The sequence below is a fragment of the Podarcis melisellensis genome (assembly GCF_964234715.1).
Source record: "Podarcis melisellensis genome assembly, chromosome: Z".
NCBI lineage: Eukaryota > Metazoa > Chordata > Lepidosauria > Squamata > Lacertidae > Podarcis > Podarcis melisellensis.
The window spans coordinates 13,201,146-13,223,818 of NC_138547.1; the positions used below are offsets into that span (position 1 = coordinate 13,201,146).

Consider the following 22,673-nt stretch of genomic DNA (forward strand, 5'->3'; position numbering starts at 1 on the left):
CTGAGGCCAACCAGATGGATGTCCTCATGGAAAGACCACAGGGAGGAGCTGAGTGCAACTACAGTGCTCCCTAGCAGCTCATATTCAGACACCGACTGCCTCCAACAGTGGAGGGAAGACATAGGCATCATGGCTAGTAGCTGTTGGTAGCTTCTTAAAGCCTCTGTGAGTGAAGGTGTGTGTGGAAAGGTGAGAAGGATGGGACCTGAGTGTTGAATTGAAATGAGATTTGTAAAGTGTAGGGGACTGAATGGAATCGGTGACAGGATGAAGAGGTGGGTTAAGGGAAAGAACATGAGAGTGAATGATAGGCGAGAGACAGAGGCCGAATGAGAAAGGAGAGTGGTGGTAGAGAATGATCAGCTGGCTGGACTAGTAGAGTTTAATGTTATAGGGAAACGGGGAGGTGTGTATTTATGACCAGCAGGCCTTCCAAAGTGCCGTTCTAGGAAGCGATGTAACTTGCCTTCCTAACTCTAGTTCTTTTATGTCCAAACAGTTTCTTTGAGGGATTTTTCTTTTTGGGTTTTTCAAGACTGAGCTAGAAATAATCTCAGTTTCCAAGCTGGTGAAGAAGTGTTTGCTGATTTGGGAGACAAACAGACCCAAAATACAAATAAATCAATAAATCTATATTGTATAAGAGTGGCTTGTGTGAGATGTTTTTTTCCACCCTTGCTTTGGAGGTGGCAGTGTTGTAGTGCACTTCCTAGATTGGCGGACAGGAGTAGGTGGATAAGTATTCTAGGCATCTGGTTTCCCAGGCTCCAATAAGTGTAATGGTGGCACCTAGAACTTCTCAGGCTTGAATTATCATGATTGGTGCTGACTACTGAGGAGTAGGAAATCTTTTTGCAGGTGTAGTCTAATTCATTCTGCCCAGAAATGCACCCTTCTTCTATTATCTTCTGCGCCTCAGGTTCCATTTCTGGGCTGTTGTCCAGGATCTCCTGGTTTAGAATGCCTTTGTCTGGAGAGTTGGCTAGGCACGTCTCCCAGAAGAATTAACAACTGATTTTAAAAAGGCTTTTACACTCTTGGAGATTAACTCTGTAAAAAAACAAACAAACAAAAAAAACCCAAACTTTTCTGTAATAAGAGTCTCTCTCAAAATGTGATTTGAAACTTGAGAGTTTAGAAGCCAGCTGTATTTTCCCTGTCAATTGTGTCTTTGAAAACTGCATCACCAGAAACAGCAGATTCAAATTCTTTGTACTCATTCAAATCCTAACAGATGTTGGTTAGATCGGACAAATAGCTGAAGAGGAAACTGAGCTGGTGTAGCCAATAATGTGGGATTTAAGAGGTTTGGTGATGCATCTTACTCTAAACACCCATGAATTGTCATAGAAAATAATCCAACTCTGGGATCATCTCTTGAGGTTAATTATTGCACTGAACAAGTGGTGTGTGCCTTTCATTCCCACACACTGCTCTAGTAATGTTTGCAGCTGAAACCTACATTTCAAGAAAGTTCCAGGAATCAGTGAACAGAAGCATTGCTGATTTTTCTACAGTGTCTTATAACAAGCTTGTAAAGCTTGTGTGGCCTGGGTAGCCAATTCAAAATTTGTGGTCACCAGAACATGCCCTTGCTACAAAAGAGCCTGCTGCACCACTGGAAGATGGTGTAAGATGAAGGACAAAGATGCAAGGGTGTGGTATCTTTCCTTATCTCTGCACCTGCATCATCTTCCTCCAGCTCAGAGCCAGAAAGGTAAGACAGAGGTTTGTTTTGGCTCTGTATTCACACCCAGCAAGTGCAGAACTAAAGCAAGCTGTAGGCTTCTAACCATGTTTGGGATGGCGGAGGGAGTAATTTCTACCCCTCTGCAGCTCTAATGTCAGAAGAAGGCCTCAGACTTGACCCACTCGCAACAGCACGTCTGACTCCTTGCCCTGATGAAGGGAGCAAGCACATCCCAGATGCAGGGGTAGGGGAACCTTTGTTCCTCCAGATGTTGCTACACTCCCATCAGCCCTAGCAATCATGCACAATGGACAATAATAATTGGAGTTGTACTTCAGCAACCTCCGTGGGAGGGGGAAGGTTCTTCACACTTTTGTTAGAGGATGTACACAGTTTTAAAAAGAAATCTCCAGAAACACATTGCCCTGTTCTAGCTGTTTGATTCCAGTCACTGTGCTATCCATCTGACCTTGGACTGTGTATTTGCCAGATCGAGAGTGTTTTCATAAGAAGAGGGCACAAAATAAAAATCAACCTGAGGGCAACTTTCCTCCTTTTACTGTGTACCTGCCCATGTCCCTGGGGTTCTTAAAGGTGGTATTCCTATTGACTAAACAGTCCATTTTTTTCTTTCTTGGCGGTGTACAGAAATCATCAGTCTGCTGCCAGGAGTTGGAGTTTAGGCTTAGGTGTTCGGGAGCAGAGCTGAGCACACAAACAACGGAGAATTACAGATGATATAGATTGCAAATTTTACACAGGATAAGAGCTATCTCTTCATTTGTAAACTTTTGAAGTCATCCTTAGTTAAGGTAAGCTTTTTGGTCTATTTTTAGCTTGTTAATTAATGCTTGTTTATCTTCCAGCAGTTCATTTATTTTGTGGACACTAATTAGCTGGCAGATAGAGAATCCAAATAGTTCTTCTAGTTTCGTGAATAGTTAAAAGAAGGAGATATTGCCGACTGAGTGCCCTAATTTAAGAATTATTATACAGTGTGTGGACTTCATTAATGTTCCTTGCTCAAGACAGTTCTCCAACTCCCCAAACTTCTATGTCATATGAGAGGTTTATCTTATCCCTGACCCCCTTATCTCAAAAGGGAGTTTTGTCAATATGCCTTGGTTGCCTTTAATCACGCCATAATGATCTCTGCGGACAGGAGTGTCAGCAGCTGATAACTAGTCTCCCATCATTCCTCCTTAGAAGTCGAGTTCAGTAAGGCTTTTGACAGTTCCCCATGATATTCTTGCAAAGTAGGTGGTAAAATGTAGACTTGATGAGGTAACTGTTGATTGGTTCACTGACCGAACCCAAAGAGTGCTCACTAATCATCATCCTGGAAAAAAGTGACAAGTGGGGTACCACAGGGTTCTCTCCTGGGTCCGTTGTTATTCACTGTCTTTAAAAATTACTTGGATGAAGGAATTGATGGGGATGCTCATTAAATTGGCAGATAAGACCAAATAGGACAGGTAGCTAATGGATTCAAGATGACCGTAACAGATTGGAGAACTGGACCCAAACTAACAAAATGAATTTCAATACGGGCAAATGCAGGGTTCTGCACTTAGGCAGGAAGAACCAGATTCAGAAATATAATATCAGAGACACTTGTGAAAAGGACCTAGGGGTCTTAGTGGACCACAAGCTTAACATAAGTCAACAGTGTGATGCAGCAGCAAGAAAGCTAATGCAATTCTAGCCTGCATCAACAGAAGTATAGTGTCCAGACCAAGGGAAATAACAACACCACTTCTACCTTAGTCAGACGATAGCCAATATATTGACAAGCTGGAACATGTGCAGAGGAAGGAACCAAGATGATCAAGGGTCTGGAAATAAAGACATCACGGGAACAGTTGGAAGGAGCTGGGTATATTTAGCTTGGAAAAGAGGAAACTAAGAGGAGATGTGATAGCCATATTCAAATATCCCAAGGGCTGTCACATGGAAGATGGAGCAAGCTTGTTTTATGGTCTGGAGGGTAGGACTCGAATCAATGGCTTCCAGTTACAAGAAAGCAGATTCCAACTAAACTTCCGGAATAACTTTCTGACTGTAGGAACGGTTCAACAGTGGAACAGAGACTCTTGGGAGGTTGTGGACTCTTCTTCCTTGGAAATTTTTAAGCGTAGGTTGGATGGCCATCTGTCATGGATGCCAGATGTTTTACTTAGGGTTGCCATATTCCCAATGGTGAAAATCTGGACAGAGTTGTTGAGTTGTTGTTTTTCTTTGGATCAAAGTTGCTGAGCTTTTTTGGGGGAACATCTCTCTTTTGGGGGGCTTTTCTTAGATTTTTTAGAATTTTTAAAAAATAGCCCAACTTGCCATACTTTCAGGTTTTCCCAGACATTTTGCCGATTCAGCAAAGAATCACCCAGACACCATTTTCTGAACAATTCCTGGACATATGGCAGCCCTACTTTAGTTGAGATTCTTGCATTGCAAGGGGTTGGACTAGATGACCCTTGAGGTCCCTTCCAACTGTACAATTCTATGAAATACTCTGGTCCCAGACCATGTACAGCTTCATAGAGGATAAACCATGGTAACTAGCCTAGGTGCTTCTGCTTTTTGCTTCTTAAACATTTTAATTTTCTTGCAGTGGCATCCAAAGCAGGCCTGTTTTTGATAAGAAGGGAGAGTCTCATTTGTGCTGACTTGTCTGCTTACCCCAGAATAGACTTCATGTTTGTTGGATTGGGTGGTGTTAATTAAAGTTAAACTTTAACTCAGAGTAATTAAACTCAGAGTAGAGCTATTGAAATTAATGGACCTAATTTCATTAATTTCAGTGGGTCTGTTCTGAGTAAAACTTAGGTGAATGTCCTCCCCCCTTGGTTTTTTCTTTCTTTTCTTTTTTTCTAGAATCTCAGGATCTATCAACCAGAGTCAGATGCAAAAGATACACAAGATTTAAAGGGCACGTGTCTAAGTGCATTTAGAGCCTAGGGATTTGTTCTCAGTACAAGAACTGAACTAAGCCCACAGTCCTCCCGGTTAGCCTTCAGCTTTTTTCATTTCAGCATATTATTCATATGGAAAGTATAGTTGTTTATTAAACAAACAAAACAAAACAAAACAAAAAACACCTAGTCGATCAGCTGCAAGTCACTCAGAGATCTACCAGTAGATTCCAATCCACCTTCTTACCGCCCCATGTCTGTTCTGTAGTTACTCTAAATGGCAGTAAGGTGGGAGAAAGCCTTGAGAGTACACAGTGATAATGCGAAAAGGCTTGCCTTAACTCCACAGGAATGATTCTCTTCTCATTGTAAAATCTTGCCAGCTCTCCTCAGAGTGGGTGTTACTTGAACATAGGGTCCACAGCTAGAAAACAGTTGCAAAAACCACAAGCAACCCATACAAAGAGTCACTCACAAATGTGCATCACATGCCTATATTCATGTGCCTTAAAGTTAATCTCTTCTTGTTCTTTGTCAGTGTCATTTACCCATGCCTGTATGGAGGCTTCCAAACAGAAAACTATTTTTTTCTTAATCTAGAGTAGTCTGTGGAGTTATTTGGCGGGGCATTTAGGTTTGGGTCATGTGACTTTCTAGGCTAGCAGTGCTTAATCACAGGTCATACAGAATCTTTAATTGCTAGAAATAGTGGTACACTGAGGAAGCAGGCTGACTTGGTTTTGGTTAGTTGCACCCCCTCTTTTTGCTTCTGTTGCCCTCTCCCCAAATATCTCTATTAGAATGAGCTCAAGTCTCGAACCTCCCTGGGTGTGATGGCTTGGAAGAAGAGAGACTGTGAAGCTGAAGCAGCTTTGGAGAGTTAATAATTACCCTCCAGGTATACACAGTGGGTCTGGATGCTGCATGTCAGTGCCATTGAAAGCTGCTATGTGGAAACTTTGATCTGCTGAGGGATTGTTGGCAAGGGGTGGAAAGCTGGTCTCCTGCCAGCTGTGAAATGGGGAAGCAGATGGGGAGAAAGGAAGCCCCCAACCCTTGTTGGCCTATTCAGGATTTCTTGAAAAGCATTACGTTTTTAAGAAAGCCAGGAAGCTAGATTATTGGAACTTGCAAACCTTTATTGTTCTGATGCCAAACAGGAGTTCACTCTTTCCCTGTGCTGATTGGCAGCAGGCTCTCCCAAGACCTCAGGTAGTGGTCTGTCCCAGCTACCTGACATCCCTCTTAACCTGGGAATTCCTGCATGTGAAAAATCAGCTCTTACATTGAACTATGAGTCCTCTGGGCACCACATAGCTTGGATTGCTAGTGGGAAAGGCGAGCTGCATTTCCTACTGGCCTGACCATATATGCAAATCTTTATCTTTGACCACTTCAATATCTTTCTTATGACCAAATGCACGGCATGTTGTCACAACATGGCCTAGCTACCACTATATCTTCCCTCCCCGCACAGCCCTCCTCCAATCAGCTGCTCACCTGACAATTAGATAGAGGGTAATATTCAAAGGCGATAACATTTGAATTCAAGGAAGGCTTCTGAAGAAGGAGCAGTCTTGAGAGGCTTCTTTAGCAAGGCAGCAAAAATATACCACCAGCTTGACACCATCCATTGCAGAAACAATTTTTTCTTGCTTTGGTTACATTCCCCCCCCCCCATCCCAGAGCTCCATACCCACAACCTTAATGTGTATTTTGGCAGATTGAATAATCTCCCAAAATACAGAGTCTGCCTGTCTGCTGTTCTCTCTAGGGGGTGAGAAGGACCTTCCTAACACAAACCGAACTGCTCATTGTTCCATTTGGCTGAGGTCCTTCCTGGTTTTGAAACCTGATGATCCCTACAATTGCTATGTGCTATACTAAAATAAAGAATGGGTTTACATACATTTGGCTGTGTTTAATGTTGAGTCTTTACAGCACAGGAAAGGGTCATAGCTGAGTAGGAAAGCATTGGTTTTGCATGCAGAAAATCCCAGGTTCAATCTCTAGCAGTACCTCCAAGTTAAGGTTAGGAGAGAGCTCTGCCTAAACCCCTAGAGATCCACTGCCAGTCAGGATAGACAGTATTGAGTTAGATGGACCAATGGTCTGGTTCAATCCTATGTTCTTGCTGTACAAAGTGTATAAGATGTTGTGGGGGTACTTTGCCATTCAACTCTGAATGGAACTTCATGCCTCATTTCTACCACATTGCCCCATTTGTCCTCCTTATGTTTCTGACTTTTCTATAAGCTGTCAGAACACACTATCTTCCGTTATGTGGTCCTCCATCCAGATTTCACTGGCAATAGTGATGGTTCATAGGAGGTACCTACTATTCACTGCTCCTGGCTGTTGTCCCCCACAGATACCTGCCCCAGCAAGCAATGGACTTGCGTCAAAGGCTCTAATCTGCCAGCCCTCTGGCCTTATCATGCCAAGACAAAGTTTGGTGCTGTTCTAGAGTTCAAAGTTGCACAACAGTTGCCTGTGGCCAAAGGGTTGCAGTGCTTCTTTGGAGGATGGGGGGCACGGGACCAAAACCATTGCTCCTTTTTTCTTTTGATGCTGCAGTGACTTTTGGCAGAACCCCACTGTAAGCAGGTTTACCATCTTTTTGGGGGTCAGGCACGGGCAATGGACTTGAGGGTGGAGCTTGCCAATTGGATCATTACAGCCTGTTGCAATAGCTGTAAATAATAGTGGCAGCAATTCCTTTACAATGATATTCTAATCTAAAGGCTTAGTCAGAGGAGAGGTACAGAGGTATTGTTTCCCCTAGTACGGTAAGTCTTACATTGTGCAAGGGCACAATGTCCATTCTCTTGTCACCTCATGAACAACAGTATTGAGTTTGCAGAATATCTGCGGGGTTTCAGGCAATAAAATTGCTCCTTCAGCAGGAGCCAGTTTCCCTGGTGCTTTTCTTCCTGTAACCTAGAATCTTGCCTTGCCTAGATTCTTGCCTTGACATTAGTGTACCAGCCTGTGCCTCTTTAAGTTCTCCCAGGAAATAATAGTGATGATCTGCTGAGGGGTTTGAATCTCTTACAATATTGCTCTGTGCCCTTTGGCGTGGTTCACATGGCTTTATTGCTTACCTGGGTCCACCTTGCACATTACACAGGCTCCTCTCTGGGAGGAGACTGTCTGAGGAAGGGCTGTAGCTCAGTAGCAGGCATCTTCAGGTAGGGCTCAGAGAGACCTCAGTCCAAAAGTCTGTGGAGCTTCTGCATGTTCTGACTTTGTATAAGAAAGTATCCTATGTTTCTCTCAAATGTTAAGCACACTCTTTGGTGCTGAACATCTTGGCGTGTGGCCTGAAAAGCCTGGCCTTTTTTGGTTTCAAGAAGTCAGATATTGTTCTTTTTTGTCCTCTTTCTTCCTGCCTGGTTTGTGCTTATTCTTTCCAAATGGGAAGAGTGAATGCAGCATCCTACCCTCAATGATCCCCTGGGCTAGGAAGGAAAGATTGCTGCAGTGCTCGCTTATTGTTTGGAGAGTAGAGTATGTGGTGCTGCACTATAATGTCTGAATCTGCTACTTTTTCCAATGTGAGCAGATGAGGAGGAGGAGTTTCTGCTGTGCCTTAGATTGGTTGTGTCATAGATCAGAAGAAAACACAACAGTATTTTTTGCTGTCTGGGGAACACTTTGCTGTAGGATGTACTAATTCTCATCCACCTGGGAGAGGAAGAGGAATTATTTGCTGACAATGAGCTAATTGCAGCTATGAAGCAAAATATACAGACCAGTTGCCTTTGAGGTTTGGAAGAAATTAGGGGTTAATATTGGGACTGTGGCCAGTTCAGTCTTTGTTGTCTTTTTAAGGTTGTGTGCCACATTGCCAGGATAGCATTATATGGAGAATAAAAAGGGGATTTGGGGATAGGTTGTTGTCTCCAGTCACTACTTGTGATCTTCTTTGGAATACCTGTTTGGATACTGTTAGATGAGCAGGTCTGAACTAGGTGGACCTTGATCTGATCTTAAGGAGAAACTCCAATTTTCCAGAGCAGAGGTGCAAGAACTTCTGGTTCTCCACATATTGCACCATAACTCCCATGATCATCCCATATTGTTGGACCACAGGTCCCCCATCTCAATTATAGAAGGATTAAGTGAGAAAAACACTTGTGTGGGAGACTATCTTCAGAACTGAATCTGAGCTGCATCACACATTAGAGAAGCTATAAGCCACCTCTGAACTCTTATGAGCTTTTGTGTTCTGACCTCTGACCTCAGGTTCGCAGGAGTAGAGGCAGTGCTCTCCAAATACTTGAATCTGCGCTAAAAATAGCAAAATTGTCAAGTGTGGGATTGGAGTGTGGGAGAGACATTAAACAAAACAAACACAACTGGGCAAAATCCTTATCAACTTCATGATTATAAACATGCAGAAACATGAACCTAATAGTATTAACTTCTTTTTAAAGCTTAAAGATAACCTCATTGGCAGGATAAGTTGTAAAACCTGTACCTCCGGTGAATGTAGACCTCTAGATTGTCTCAATGCAGTTGGGTGTGACTTGCCTGTCAAGTATGTTGTTGCTGTGATAATTGGCCCATCATAAATACTTTCTGGGCTGGCAGCTGATTTCAAGCTTTTAGAATAGCCAATATCAGGGTGGCAAGCTTCAATTTCCTGCCCATGGAACTTGGTCTCTAGCTGCATAAATGTGCATGCACACATACAAAAGGCCAAATAGAAGTAGGTCATGCCTCTGTACTGTCCTATTAGTCCACATCTAATACACAGGACTAGGGCTGAGCTGAAATGGAAAAGCATATTTCATGGGAAACAATCACCCCTTGTGAAGGCTACCATATTTTTCCGTCTATAGGACACCCCCGTATATAAGACCCCCCTATTTTAGGGGACTCAATTTTAGGAAAATGAGGGGAGATGGCCCAAAGTTGTTGAGCCTCTCCCCCCACGCAGCCGGGGGCAGGAAACACTTCCTAGTTTCCCATGCGCAGCAGCATGGTGAATTTGCGCTCCCATCAGCCATTGCGCTCCAGTGCTGCTGCTTGTGGGAAACAATCCAGGGAGCGCCTGCCGCACGCAGCGGCAGCGGGGGAAGCTGCACTCCCTCCAACGAGCTGGCTGGTGGTGCGCAGCTTCTCCGGCCCCCATGTAGCTGCAGGCAGGAAACACCCCCCAGGTCGCTCCCTGCTTGCTGTGGCATCGGGGGAAGCTGCGCTCCCGCCAACAAGCTGGCTGGCAGCACGCCACTTCTCTCCCCCCCCCCATCCACTATCCATGTATTGGACAACCCCAGTTTTTTGACGTTATTTTTGAGTCAAAAAACCTCGTCCAATACACGGAAAAATACGGTACTGTATATACTCACATTCACAAATGCAGCAATAAGTATTTGAGGTGGGGGCACTGGAATATAGGGCAAAATTTTTCTCCATTTGGTTTGAGGGTGGGAAGCATTGGCCTCACTTTGATTTGGTTTAATGATGCTATTGCAGAACCAAATCTGTTGCCATGATGTTGTTGTCATATTGGTTATATGATCGTTGATTGCCTGGATGACATAGCCAGTGAGATAATTTTTCCCTACCCAAAAAGTGCCAAGGCGGCAGTGAAAATAGGAAGTGAAATAATGTGAAAAAAGGGTTTAGAGAGGTCCCTTGGAGAATTTCTTGGTGAGATGTCTCCCCTCTCCCCATATTCCATGACACTTGAGCATCCTGAAATTCTGCACCAAATATATCCCCCAAGAAAAATTTGGCTCAAGCCCAGACCTGCATCTCCCTTCCAAACCTCTCCCTATTCTGACCTTTCATGTACCCTGCCACTTATCTCCCCAGCCTAGCTTGATTATAGTTTTCAGTCAGGATAGGACGGAAGGTGAGACAAGATTCAGCTTCCCCTTAGCCGTGAACTCCTTTGAGGGAGCAAAGCAGAGCCTCCCATTCTTCTATTTTACCCATGAACATTGCAGTCCTATGAATAAATAAATATGGCTGCTCCATCATCTCTCCATATGTGTTCTCCTAGTAATATAGCCTGCCACCACCCTGGGCAATGGACATGGTGTTGTACATAGTTTGTCATAAGCCACCGATACATATTTTATTATTCAGTCACAGACCCAGTAAACCATAAGCCATAAATCAGCCTGTGTGTCAAATGAGCCTGGTTTGCAACCCAAAAATAATGCAACTCAGGGAGGGGGCAGGGAAGAGCAGCGTAAGCAGAGAGAGCAAAGGTTTACAACCAAACAGAGGCAGTGATAAGGGGAAGGAAGGAGCGAGATAATGAGGTTGTTTGTTTGTTTGTTTGTTTTTAAAAAGAAGAAGAGGAGGAGACTGAATGTATGAGTTGTGTGTGTCTGGATATAAAATTCAACAGCTCTTTGCTTGCCATTTCTCTGAATATTTGTGGAAGTGTGGGCAAACACTTGGATCGAATCCTGTTGTGGCTCTTTCCATAAATATTCTTCCCTTCAACAACTCCTTTTTGCAAACTGCTGAGGTTCAGGGCTTGAAATGTGGTAGTATTTACTTTGGAGAGGAAGTGGTTAATATTTGCAAAAGGATGTCAGGAAATTGAATAAACTGGGAGCAGCATTCTGGTCTTATGATGTTGAGATTAAGAGTATCCATTGCAGTTGGCAAGAGAGTGTGTGAATAAACAGCTCTGGGGTCCCTCATCTCCCTTTAGCGGGCAAAAGGTTAGTCTGAAAAGAGCTTGGCTCAGAGGTAAGAATCCCTAACACTGTGTTTACCTGCCAGCTTCTGCCTCACCTGTATGTATTGGCTGTTAACTCTGCATGTGTAGCAGGGAATCTTTTCCGGTTAACAAGGAGACAGGGCTAATTAGATGCTCCCCAGCATTTGTTTGAAGTTTATATCATTTGTCCTGGGAGATAGAAGGGGAATAATTTACATATGTATGTCTGAGCTGTGGACTATCTGCTGTCTGCTTATGGGATGGATCAGAGCACCAGAAATAGTGGCTGTATCTCACTACAATCTGGAGAGCGTTCCTAACAACCATTGTCTGTTCGAGTGGAATTGCTGCAAGATGGGAACATCCCAGTGTGGCAAACCATTTGTTATCTGCCTCATTGGACGGCTGCTATTTTTCCAAACCTGGGATCTGGTGGGGAGGGAAAAGGTTATGTGTGTGTTGAACAACCTGGTCACAATGGAAACCCAAGAAGTGTGATGTTTAACTCTTGTTCTTCTGGGAAAACCTGAGGGCAGTGATTAAAGGGCAGAGGGATATGTGTGTGTTGAATTAAAAAAAATATATTGTATTCTGCATTTGTAAGTGCTCTGCACCTGTAAGTGTTGGGTGAGAGGGAAAATCGTTTTGATTTGTGCTTCCTTGAACATGTACATGTTGGAGGAGGGAAGCTTCCTGGTGCTATAATCTCCTTAGCAGTGTAGTGTTTTGATTTAAGAGATTTTGCTGTTAACTATTGGATTAACCATTGCAGTAAAGCTTGTTAGCCACTCAATTATTATTATTTTTATCTTAAGGGTTTTGGTTCAAATCTATTTTTACAGCTGTGCATTGTCGGCTGAAATCCAAAGCCCTACTTAGACTCGCCCAAGTGTTTCCTTAGACCCAGTAGGACTTTTCCCGTTTGAACAGCTGATGGGCTGTGTTGTAAAACAGGTTTTCTAACTCCCCTGCAGTTTTGCTATTGAAGTGTGTGTGTGGGGGGGGGGTGCTTTAGGTGGTTTACACGTCCTGTATAAGATAAGCAAAATTTATTTAATTTTTTAAAAAAAACTTGTTGTGATTCTGCCGGTCCTGAGGAAGGAGTGAGATCTGAGCAGGACACTTTGTCCACTGGATATTTGATTGGTTTTGGCCTGGTGCCAACATTGTCAGCTTTGGGGCGCTGAGCCTGTTTGCTCAAGTTTTTGGTTTTAATTTAGATCACACTTAGTGTGAAAAAAGCAAATACATTTAATTATTCTGAGGTTCTAGGTCCTTTGTTACACGAGGGCACTGTTTGTCCAGCAATCTAGCCAGCACTTGCCTGTATCCTCTCTAAGTTAATTCTGCCCCTACAAGCTGAGCCATTTTGTTTTCTCTCTCCCAACTTGTTGAGGCAAGATATTTGCTATTCTCTCTCTCTCTCTCTCTCTCTCTCTCTCTCTCTCTCTCTCTCTCTCTCTCTCTCTCTCTCTCTCTCTCTCTCTCTGCCTCCTCTACTGGTCCTGTAAACTGTTCCTGCCAAGATAAACCTGCTTTTGCATTAATAAAATCTTTGAACTCCAGACACTGTGACTATTTCAGTCCAATTCACTCGAGCTACAAGCTCTCCAAGATCTGCCAGGAGTTGTTGTTGGTATCTGTCTATCTCAAGAGACAACTGAGTTCATCTCTGCGGGTAAAGTCAAACCGCTGTGTTAGCAGCACCAAAGTGACCTCTCCACGGTGTAAGCCCGGGCAGTGTATATGGAGATCCTGGGCTGCCCAGACAATAAGAATCACCTCTCAGTCTTGCTGATGTTGTCCAAAGGAACGCAAAGTAATACCAGCTTGGCTGCAGGAGTTACCAGAAGGAGGTGTGCAGGGCACCATCCAGAGTAGACCAATTGAAATTAATGGAGATGCCTAACTTAGGTTTATTAATCTCAGCGGGTCTACCCAACTTAATTGAGTGCAACCCATTGTTTTAAATGATTTTTGACCTGTTGGATATTTTTATATTTTTGTAAGTTGCTTCTGAGACATTTTTTGTAGAAAGTAGTGAATAAATGCAATTAATAATAATATTTACCCCACACTTCCCCCCTTTGTTTGTGTGCACATGCAAAAATCATGCTACAAAATGAAGGGAAAAAAGATATTAAGGCTGCAATCTTTTGCCTCCTAGGGCTTACGTGCCTGGGATTTGTGTTGTAAAAGCATAAATAATCTTCATAAAAAAGGAATATTTTTAAGACTCAGGCAGGTAAAACTGAATCTAAAAAAGAAGTTAAAAGTCATGTAGCGACATCCAAAGCACCATTGAAACAAAGTTTTCAATAAATGAAAGAAAAGGCTCTGTCATGGGTACCTTTGTAGCTGATTTTCCCAAATGGGACAAGGAGCAGAACCTCGAATTTGGTTCTTTCTTTTCTTTTTTTTTTTTACAAAAAAAGGTCAGTGGGACATGTCAAACATAACTACATTGGCTCCAAAATACCACTTATATGTTGACAAAATTCAGAGAGAATAAATCTGAACTAGTGGGTTCAAATTGGAAGAAAAATTATTTAGACTGGGGATGGGAAACCTCTGGCACTCTGGGTAGTGTTGGTCTCCAGTTCCCACCAGCCCCTTCCAGCCCAGACAGTAACCAGGGATGATGAGCATTGTAGTCCAATAACAGCTGTAGACTAGTTTCCCGTCTCTGACATAAACACTAGGAAAAACCCTGATGTTACAATCTGTTGGGCAGTGAGACAGACTGTAAGCGGAGGTTTGATGGACATCTATCAGACTCCCTGTATGTAGTACTACATTTACGAAGTGTTAGACTAGAGATTCCTTCAAGCTCAATGGCTCTATGAGATCCTTTGCATGTAAAGTGTGTGCTCTGCACCAGGCTACAGCCTTTCAAGGACCAGTTTCTATATTGAAAGTTGCAAACTTGGAACTATACACAGCCCTTTAATATGCATGTGAGTACATGGTGTGCGCTTGTAGCGGAGGAGGTTGCCTAGCACTGGAACACATTCAGCTCTTGATCTTCATGCTTTTTCATCATTTATGCTAATGTGCAGAGCAGACACAGTGCCGAGAGGTGGAGCCCCTCCCTGCCCTGAGATTCAGCTGCCAGGATTCATTTGGGCTGCCCAGGCTGCTTGGGAGTCCTGCCTGTGGCAGACAATAAGGTGCTTTCAGGCTGAGCCACTGGCTTCCTGTCAAAGAACCGCACACTTTGCTTTGGGGGCTGCAGCTCTGCTATTGCACTTGACTGGCTATGTTGTGCAGGGATCTCCTTTTGCAATGGCTGGAAAATCTCTGAGCATCTGGTATTGGTGTGTAAGGTGTGGGCCTTGGCATGTTTGTGGGGCAGGAAAGAGGCTCTCGCCACACATCAGCTTAAGTTACTTACTATTATTCTTGTATATTCTTATTTGATACCCACCTTTTTGCCTGACGTTACGCAAGGCAACTTACAGATAAATAACAAGAAGGGTTAAAAACATAGAAAAGACCATAATTAAAAACAACTAAACAATAAAATAAAAAATGTATACATATATAAAATCTATTAAAACCATATCAATATTTGCAATAAAAACAGCACAGCACCAGACCTTTCATTAAAAGCAGTCGATTCCCCCGAGCCTGTTGGAACAAGAAGGTCATCACCTGCTGGCAGAAGGACAGCAAGGAGAGAGCCAGTCCAGCTTCTCTAGGGAGGGAGTTCCAAAGTCTGGGAGCAGACACCGAGGATGCCGTTTCCCACGTTTGTACCAAGCATGACTGTGAGGGTGGTGGGACCGAGGGCCTCACTACTACTGCTGCTGCCATCACCATATTGGAAGTCATTCAGAGCTGGGTTGGATCCTATAACATTCCAACCTTTTACCATAGCTTCCGCCCTGTTTTTGCCCTACTTGGGAGACTGCTTGGTTTGCCCCATGCATAGGGGTTCTGTGGCCCTACTGATGTTATTGGACTCCCCATCAACTTAATAGACAGGGATGGTAAGAGCTGTAGTCCAACAGCATCTAGAGTGCTACAGGTAAGTATTTATTTATTAATCTGTGGATTAACGTTGCAAGGTGATTTGTAGACACATTCTTAAAACCGGTTTAAATAATTTTAAAAGCAGTAGAACAACTATGTATAGGTTTAAAATCAACACAGGATGAACACCTAGGCAGAGACCTTTTCCTCTTGTTGAAACAAATATGAAAACAAACAGTCTTCAATTGTTTCTGGAAAGTACAGGTGGCAGGTGCCTGACATATTATTATTTTTATTATTTATTCAACTTATACACCGTCCTATACCCGGAGGTCTCAGAGCAGTTCACAACATATCTCAAGAGGAAAACTCAGGAAGATAGTGGGATGCCCACTATCTGGTTCCCCATTCCTGGTTTACACATATAAAATCGCTGGCATGACCAATCCATTTCTTCCTTCATAACTTTCCTTGGAGTCAATCTTCTGCTTTATTCCCTGAAAGTCCTCATCCCCAATTGAAACAAAGCCTACATGTGGTAGAGTTTGATAATATTCATTCCTTGTTATTCTTGACTCTTCCTTCTTCCCTCTCTGTTGAAATTTAGGCTGTGAGCTCCTTTGAGAAAGGACATGGCTCTCTTCCTGCCCCACTCCCCAAATATGTTACTCCTTGGAAGTGCCATGGCATTATAAACCATAAATCCCCCTTATCTAGCTGAGTTTTCCTGACTCTGAGAAAAGTGGGGGACAGGAGTTTGTGTCCAGTGTTAATCATTACTAGCTTTCTTACAGTAATAATAATAATCATAATCATAATCATAATCATAATAATTTATTATTTATACCCCGCCCATCTGGCTGGGCCTCCCCAGCCACTCCCCAGCCACAGTACATGTAAAGTACCTTCTTTACAGTTCCAAACTACTATATGGTTTGGATCATTATATGGTAAACGTTTAAACATCTCCTTGCTTGGATTTCTTACCACTTTTCCTCCTGTGGAAACAGCTACACCTTGAATGTTGGGCAGCCACATTTTCTCTCTCTTTCCCCGGAGACTATTTGATTATCCGTGGCAATGAGATTAAAAAGATTTCAATCCAGCCTTCTGAGCACTTAACCATCTCCCGCTTCATTCAATTATGAAGACATGGGGGAGGCTGTTGCTCTGGCAACGGGGACTAGATGGCTGGGGGCAGCCGATGTCCTTTTCTGCTGCTGGACAACACCTTCACCTAATGTGACTGTAGAGATCTGTTCCCCATAAAAATGTCCAGTTGCCAATTAGAGGGGAAAGTTTCCATGCATTTGACTTTTGAGTTGATGTAATTTAAAATAGGGCTGTAGCACAATTAAACCTGTGACAACAAAGTTATCTTTGTAGATATTTGTGGATAGCTCCTGCAGTTCCCAAGCAGATATTTGATAAAAAGCATGTCCATTTTTGCTTATTCCTGCTCCCTGTTGCGTCATAGAATTGTGGGTCTGGATACAAGGTGACCAGGTTCCCTTTAGTCCTCTATGTGTCTGTGCAGTGTAGGATGGTGCTCATTGGGCCTGGTGGGCCAATGTTATGAAGAACATCAGTAGGTGGAGCCTGAATCACTGATAGGCAGAGTGAATTTTAGTCCAGCGTTCTCCCACCTGCTGAGTTCTACAAGGGCAACACTGAGACTAAGAGGAGGAGTCTGGGCTAGATGTAAGTAATGAGGCAGGCTGGGGCTGGCAGAGGGTAGACTGAGTTTGGTGGGGCAGCCCCATGTTTGCTCTACTATGTCTATGGCAGCCTTGGAAATTATTATGGAATAGTTCCTGGCCTGCTACATGCTTTTATGTACCCTCCGGCACCCCTTCCTTCTCCAGTCCTTAAATGCCAGTTCCTTCTGCCAAGCTGCTAAGGGACTCTTCCATGGGCTCATTGCCCTTCACAGCTGGGAGAGCTGAATGGGATAGCCTTGTACTGCTCTGTCCATTATAGTATTGGTCAGGGGTCGGCAACCTAAGGCCCATGGGGGTCGTTTAACCGACCCACGAGCCACCCCTGAACCGAGCCACTACTGGTTCATGGCCTGATCTAAAGTAGGCTGTAGCAGCATCACCATATGGGGGGGGGGAGAAAAAGAACTGGGTCCCCAAATGTATGCTTGAGTTAAATTTGGGTCCCAGGTCTGTAAAGGTTGAAGACAACTGCTGCAGGTGACTTTGGGCCACTCACCAGCTTTCAGCCTAACCTCAGAGTGGTTGTGAGATACAGTGGAGCAGAGGGGGGAAATGATGGAATATAAATAAAAAGCACTTTTAATGAATGCACTTCTGTATATACATGTTAGCTGTTCTTGCATTGTGCAATCTTCCAGAACTGATTTCCATATCCTTATGAGGTCTGGAAACTTGATTTTCTGAAAAAAAAACAAAGAGTAATGAACATTCCAGTGTTTATGTAGAATATCCATAGGCTTGGTCTAAGGGCCAAGTTTCTTAAGATTAGCTACAGGCATGCCTCTTCCTCTAGAGGTACTTTCTTCTTAATTTCTTCTATTTTGTGTGTGTCTTCCAGGCTTCTACAGCATCCCCTGCCCTCTATTTCCTTGGGGGTCAAAATGTCCAACCATCACATGGCGCACATGGGCCATGATATGAATAGCTCAACAACGCCCACCCCAGATCCTCATGCACACCATCATGCCATGACAACATCGGGGCATATACATGATGGAGGGATGATGATGATGATGGTGAGTAGAGCTCAAGCGATACCTCTGGTGCAGAAGCTGTGTGACGAATTTGGTCTGCCAGGCCTCCACATTGGATGTCAGGTGTAGGGCAGGCAGAGGTGTCCTGCTTGTGCACCTGAACCTTGCAGAAATAGGATTTGACTCCTGCTTTCTGAATGATAGGGTATATCAGCAACGTCACCAGATCTACTAAAAATCTGTCCAGATCCAGAAAGACAGAGAGAAGCAACTTCACGCACATCCCACTGGGACTCTTCAACTCTGTAGGTGCCAACTCCCAGTCACATGGCCTGTTTGTGGCCCCACCAAACTTTAAGCAAGGTGCTGATCAACACCAACAGCAAGCCCTGTGGCATCCTGATCAGTGACTTTATGGTGAAGGTGATCCCTGCCTGAAGCAGGGCTTGCTGATTGGCGCTTGCAGCAAGCCACACAAAAGTCAGCTTTGAAGTTGGGTCACCTGACAACAGGGTGATGTTGAATGATTGACAGGTACCGGTAATTTCAGAGGGTCTTCAAACCTTAGTGGAACTGCAAGTGTTACTGAGATGAGCCTCCTTCCATCTCATGAAGTGGGAATTCAGCTGCTGACTGCAAATGGTGACTGGAGAGAGCAAATGTTGACCACTCTCTTTTCTCACATGCACACATTCACTACCCTCGGATCATGCTGGTAAAGAGAGAGGCAGTGGGGTGGGGCTGGGTGAGTAGGGTGCCACTCCAATGAATTTGCAGTCTCTGTGGTTCTAGTCCCATGCAACCTGTTTGAAACTGTGATGCCCAAAGACCCTGCCACTCACAAAGCTCCATTGTGGCATTAAATGGACTCCTTGTTTCTTGTGCAGGATATGACCTTCCACTTTAGTTATAACAATGTGCCTTTGCTGTTTTCCGGGCTTGTCATCAACACTGCTGGAGGTGAGTGAGTGATTTACTAGGTGCCACTAAGATGGATCAAAGTATCTGTTGCCCAAAGCACAGTCTGGTGGAGGAGTGGGGGATGTTGGACTGAATACAGTGCAGCAACAGGCAGGGAAAAACATCAAATAATCTGCTAAGACCCTCAGCAATTTTCAAGTGGTTCTAAGGCAGGGGAGATGGGGGAGAGAGTTTGGGAACTGTTAGATTTACTGATTTATGTGTGGTAGATCAACTTCAAGACTTGCTCCATTATCCAGACCTCCTTGGAAATGTTAACAATGGGGGTGGGCCATAGCTCAGTGGTTTATCACATGTGGTCCTTCTGAATAACTTAATGCTGGAATCAATGTTGCTGAGTAACAACCTCAGCCAATCAGATTGTACTGTCACTTGAGTGCTTTACCTGCCTTAACTGGAGTGCTGATATCCCAGCATGGAATAGATCCAGGAACTTTCCTCCTTCTCACTCTGCTAGAAATGGCTGGTGCATTCGTGGCCATTTTCCTCCTGGCCATGTTCTACGAAGGCCTGAAGATTGCCCGAGAGAGCCTCCTCCGGAAGTCGCAAGTCAGCATCCGCTACAACTCCATGCCAGTTCCTGGACCAAATGGCACAGTCTTGATGGAAACACACAAAACAGTTGGGTATGCACACTCTTTCTATCTACAGGGGACTTTAACATGGGAAACCCAACTGGGGCATAGCCAGTTCATGGTCCTTTCTGACCTAACTCACAGTACTTGTGGTATCTCACAAAGCAACTTTTTTCAGCCTGGTGCCCTCCATATGCTTTGGACTTCATCTTCCATCAGCCCTGACCACTGGGGTTGTGCTGCCTGGGTCTGACGGGAGTCAGGAGTCCAAAATTATCTGTAGAGGATACCAGGTTGGGGAAGGCTGCTGTAGAATCAGAGATGAAAGAAAGCAGGATCCACGGTGCAGGTTGCAGCTTCAGCATCCATGGCAGATGGTTTTAAATACCTTCCACAAAGAAAAGTCCACCACCTCTTGAGGCAGACTATTCCACCAGGTTATATCCAATGTTAGCCATCCGACTCAGAGCACCCGTTGATGGACGCATCTAACTTAGGCTCATTAATTTCAGTGGGTCTCCTTTGGGTATAACCTAATTGGATACAACCCCTCTCAAACATTTACCCCAAAACCTGCTTCCTGCCCACTAATTCTTGTTTGCTACATTTATTTCTTGCCTTTTCTTCCAAAGAGCTCAAGGTTTGGCATACATGGTCTTCTCCCTCCCCACAACAACCCTGAGAGACAGGGACTGACCCAAGGTCACCTAGTTAGCTTTGTGACTAAGTGAGGATTTGAACCCCTGGTCTCCCAAACTCAAGTCTTACACTCTGTTTCCCAATCCACTCTTGTTCTCATCCTGTCCTCTGGCGCAATAGGAATCAAGCCCACTCCATCTTTTGTGTGACGGCACTTCAGATATTTGAAGTTGGCTATGATGCCTCTCCTTAATCTTCTCACATTTAGGCTGAACATTCCCAGTTCTTTCAACCATTCCTCATAAGGCTTGGTTTCTAGACACCTTACCATCCTGGCTGCCCTCCTCTGGGCATGCTCCAGTTTGTCAATGTGTGTCTTAAAATGTGGAACCCAAGGCTTGACCAATGCAGAATAGAATGAGCTGTTATTTTTCATGTTCTGGATGCTTTGCAGCCTAAGATTGTGTTACTCTAGTGTTGTTGTTGTTGTTTCTATACCACCCTTCAAGTTTAGCTTGTGATCCACCAAGTTACCTAGATCCTTTTCACGTATGCTGCAGCCACACCAGTCTCCCACATGCTATGCTTGCAACCATATTTTGTGTGTTTCCCTAAATGCAGGACTTCACATTTATTCCTGCTGAACTTCCACCCTGCTGGTTTCAGCCTTGTTGTGTCAGGAACTAAAGTGGGCTGCTCCTTCTCTAACAGGGGGGCGGGGAGCCATTCTATGCTAGATGTGTGAGAGAAGTGTCAATTTAATTCTTTCTTATTACACGTTGTTGCTTCAGTTCGTAGGTCATTTATAGATCTTAACCCTTTCTGGCTCCAAAGTCTGCCATTCGTAGTCAGTCCTTGCCCATCCACCCAGCATGTACTGAATGTTTCCTTTCTCTCTCTCTTTTTCTTTCTAATTGGTCAGGCAACAGATGCTGAGCTTCCCTCACCTTTTCCAGACTGCACTGCACATCGTCCAGGTGGTGGTCAGCTACTTCCTTATGCTTATCTTCATGACCTACAATGGCTACCTCTGCATTGCCGTGGCAGCAGGCGCTGGGACAGGCTACTTCCTCTTCAGCTGGAAGAAGGCTGTGGTGGTGGATATCACGGAGCATTGCCATTAACACCAGGCAACGGGTCCAGGCCTTTCCCTACAGCCTCTGGCAGGGACCAGGTGCAGCCCCAGTCTTACTGGAAACCAGGCCAAGAACATCCCATGTGATGCTTCCCTCCCCCAAACTCTCTGGGGATAAAACCTGTGCCTCTCACTCCCCCCTCCCCCCATTTCCCCCTCCTTCCCAATAAACATGGGCTCCTGACCATAGCTGTCAACCTTCCCCTTTTTTGCGGGAAATTCCCTTATTCCAGCGCCACTTCCCACTGCTATTCCGGATTGTTAGATATCCCGTAGACTGTTCCCGGGACAGGTGAGGCTGCTGATCTTTTATTGTTGAGGCTGCTGATCCCGTATTTTCAAATCTGAAAGTTGACAGCTATGCTCCTGACTGGTGGAAAGAGTGCTGATCGCCAGCTAAGATAGCCTGCTTAGGATGGTTGGCTTTATATGCTAGATACAATTAGTGTGCTTGATTGTACTTTTTTGTTTTTAGACTGTACCATGATTGAAAGTAGCTGGCAAGCTGACAGGAAAATTATTCCACATTCTTTTAATAATACTTTTAAGTAGCATATGCTCTATTGTTATTTTTTACTCAAATCAGTGGTAGCAGAAATGTACAGAGAGCTTCAGTCATTGTGCCAGTACTTCTTTCTGGTAATATAATAGAGGCCTGTGCCTATTGCTTGGAGGCTCTTGATCACCTGTCTCCTCAATGTTTGAGTCTAGTATTGTGCTCTTCTCCCAAACCCCCAAGCCAAGCAGTTTATGCCCCCCTGGTTTTGGGCAGCCTGTTGCCTCTGGTCCAGGAACTGCTGCAGCACCTGCTTTTCAGAACAGCAGTGGGCCTCTACACATCAGCCAAGGGTAATAGGCCAACTGCTAAGAACAACACATAGCTCATGTGCAACTGGGACCTGCTGATTTAACGATGGGATGTGCAAAAATGAATGCAAATGAAACCAGTTTTCAAAGTAGCAAGTTCTATTTTAAATAAACTGATGGAACAAAACACTGGCTTCGTTTCGACTTTTGGGTAGGAAGAGTGTCTGTCTTATACAAACGGTTTGCATATTGATCCACAAGATTGGAACTCCCTCAGACCTGGCTGGAGTTGGGAAATCTTTAGGCAGTTTCTGCTCCAGCGATCTATCTGTTGTTCTTTTTTGAGGAAGGAGTGGTGGGTGGGTTTCTCGCCTCCTGGTACATTTCTGCAATGGCTTTTGTCTATTTCCCAGCCCCTTTAAGATAAAGACCAGCACAGGAGTTGCCAGGGAGCACACACAAACCCATTACCCACTCCAGAAGATACTGAACTACAACTTCCATCATCCTCCCTAGCCATTGGCTGATGGGTGTTAGAGTTTAGCAGCAACTGAAGGGCCAAAGGTTCCCCAC

At 44.2% G+C, this 22,673-nt stretch overlaps 1 protein-coding gene across 6 annotated transcripts in view; it reads left to right on the plus strand.

Moving 5' to 3' along the window:
* SLC31A1 (solute carrier family 31 member 1) overlaps window positions 1-22,287 on the plus strand; it is a 58,901-nt gene extending 36,614 nt beyond the window's left edge. For 2 of the 6 annotated variants that reach the window (XM_081896634.1, XM_081896635.1), the window contains exons 2-5: window positions 17,828-18,005; window positions 18,851-18,923; window positions 19,402-19,570; window positions 21,081-22,287. In XM_081896634.1, the coding sequence (XP_081752760.1) occupies window positions 17,828-18,005; window positions 18,851-18,923; window positions 19,402-19,570; window positions 21,081-21,282 (622 nt within the window). In that variant the 3' untranslated portion in view covers window positions 21,283-22,287. Of the gene's footprint in view, window positions 1-2,331; window positions 2,503-7,337; window positions 7,392-11,173; window positions 11,323-17,827; window positions 18,006-18,850; window positions 18,924-19,401; window positions 19,571-21,080 lie in introns of those variants that run through there. The other 4 variants (XM_081896636.1, XM_081896639.1, XM_081896638.1 and 1 more) reach the window with 4 other exon arrangements.
* The last annotated feature ends 386 nt before the right edge of the window (window positions 22,288-22,673 follow it).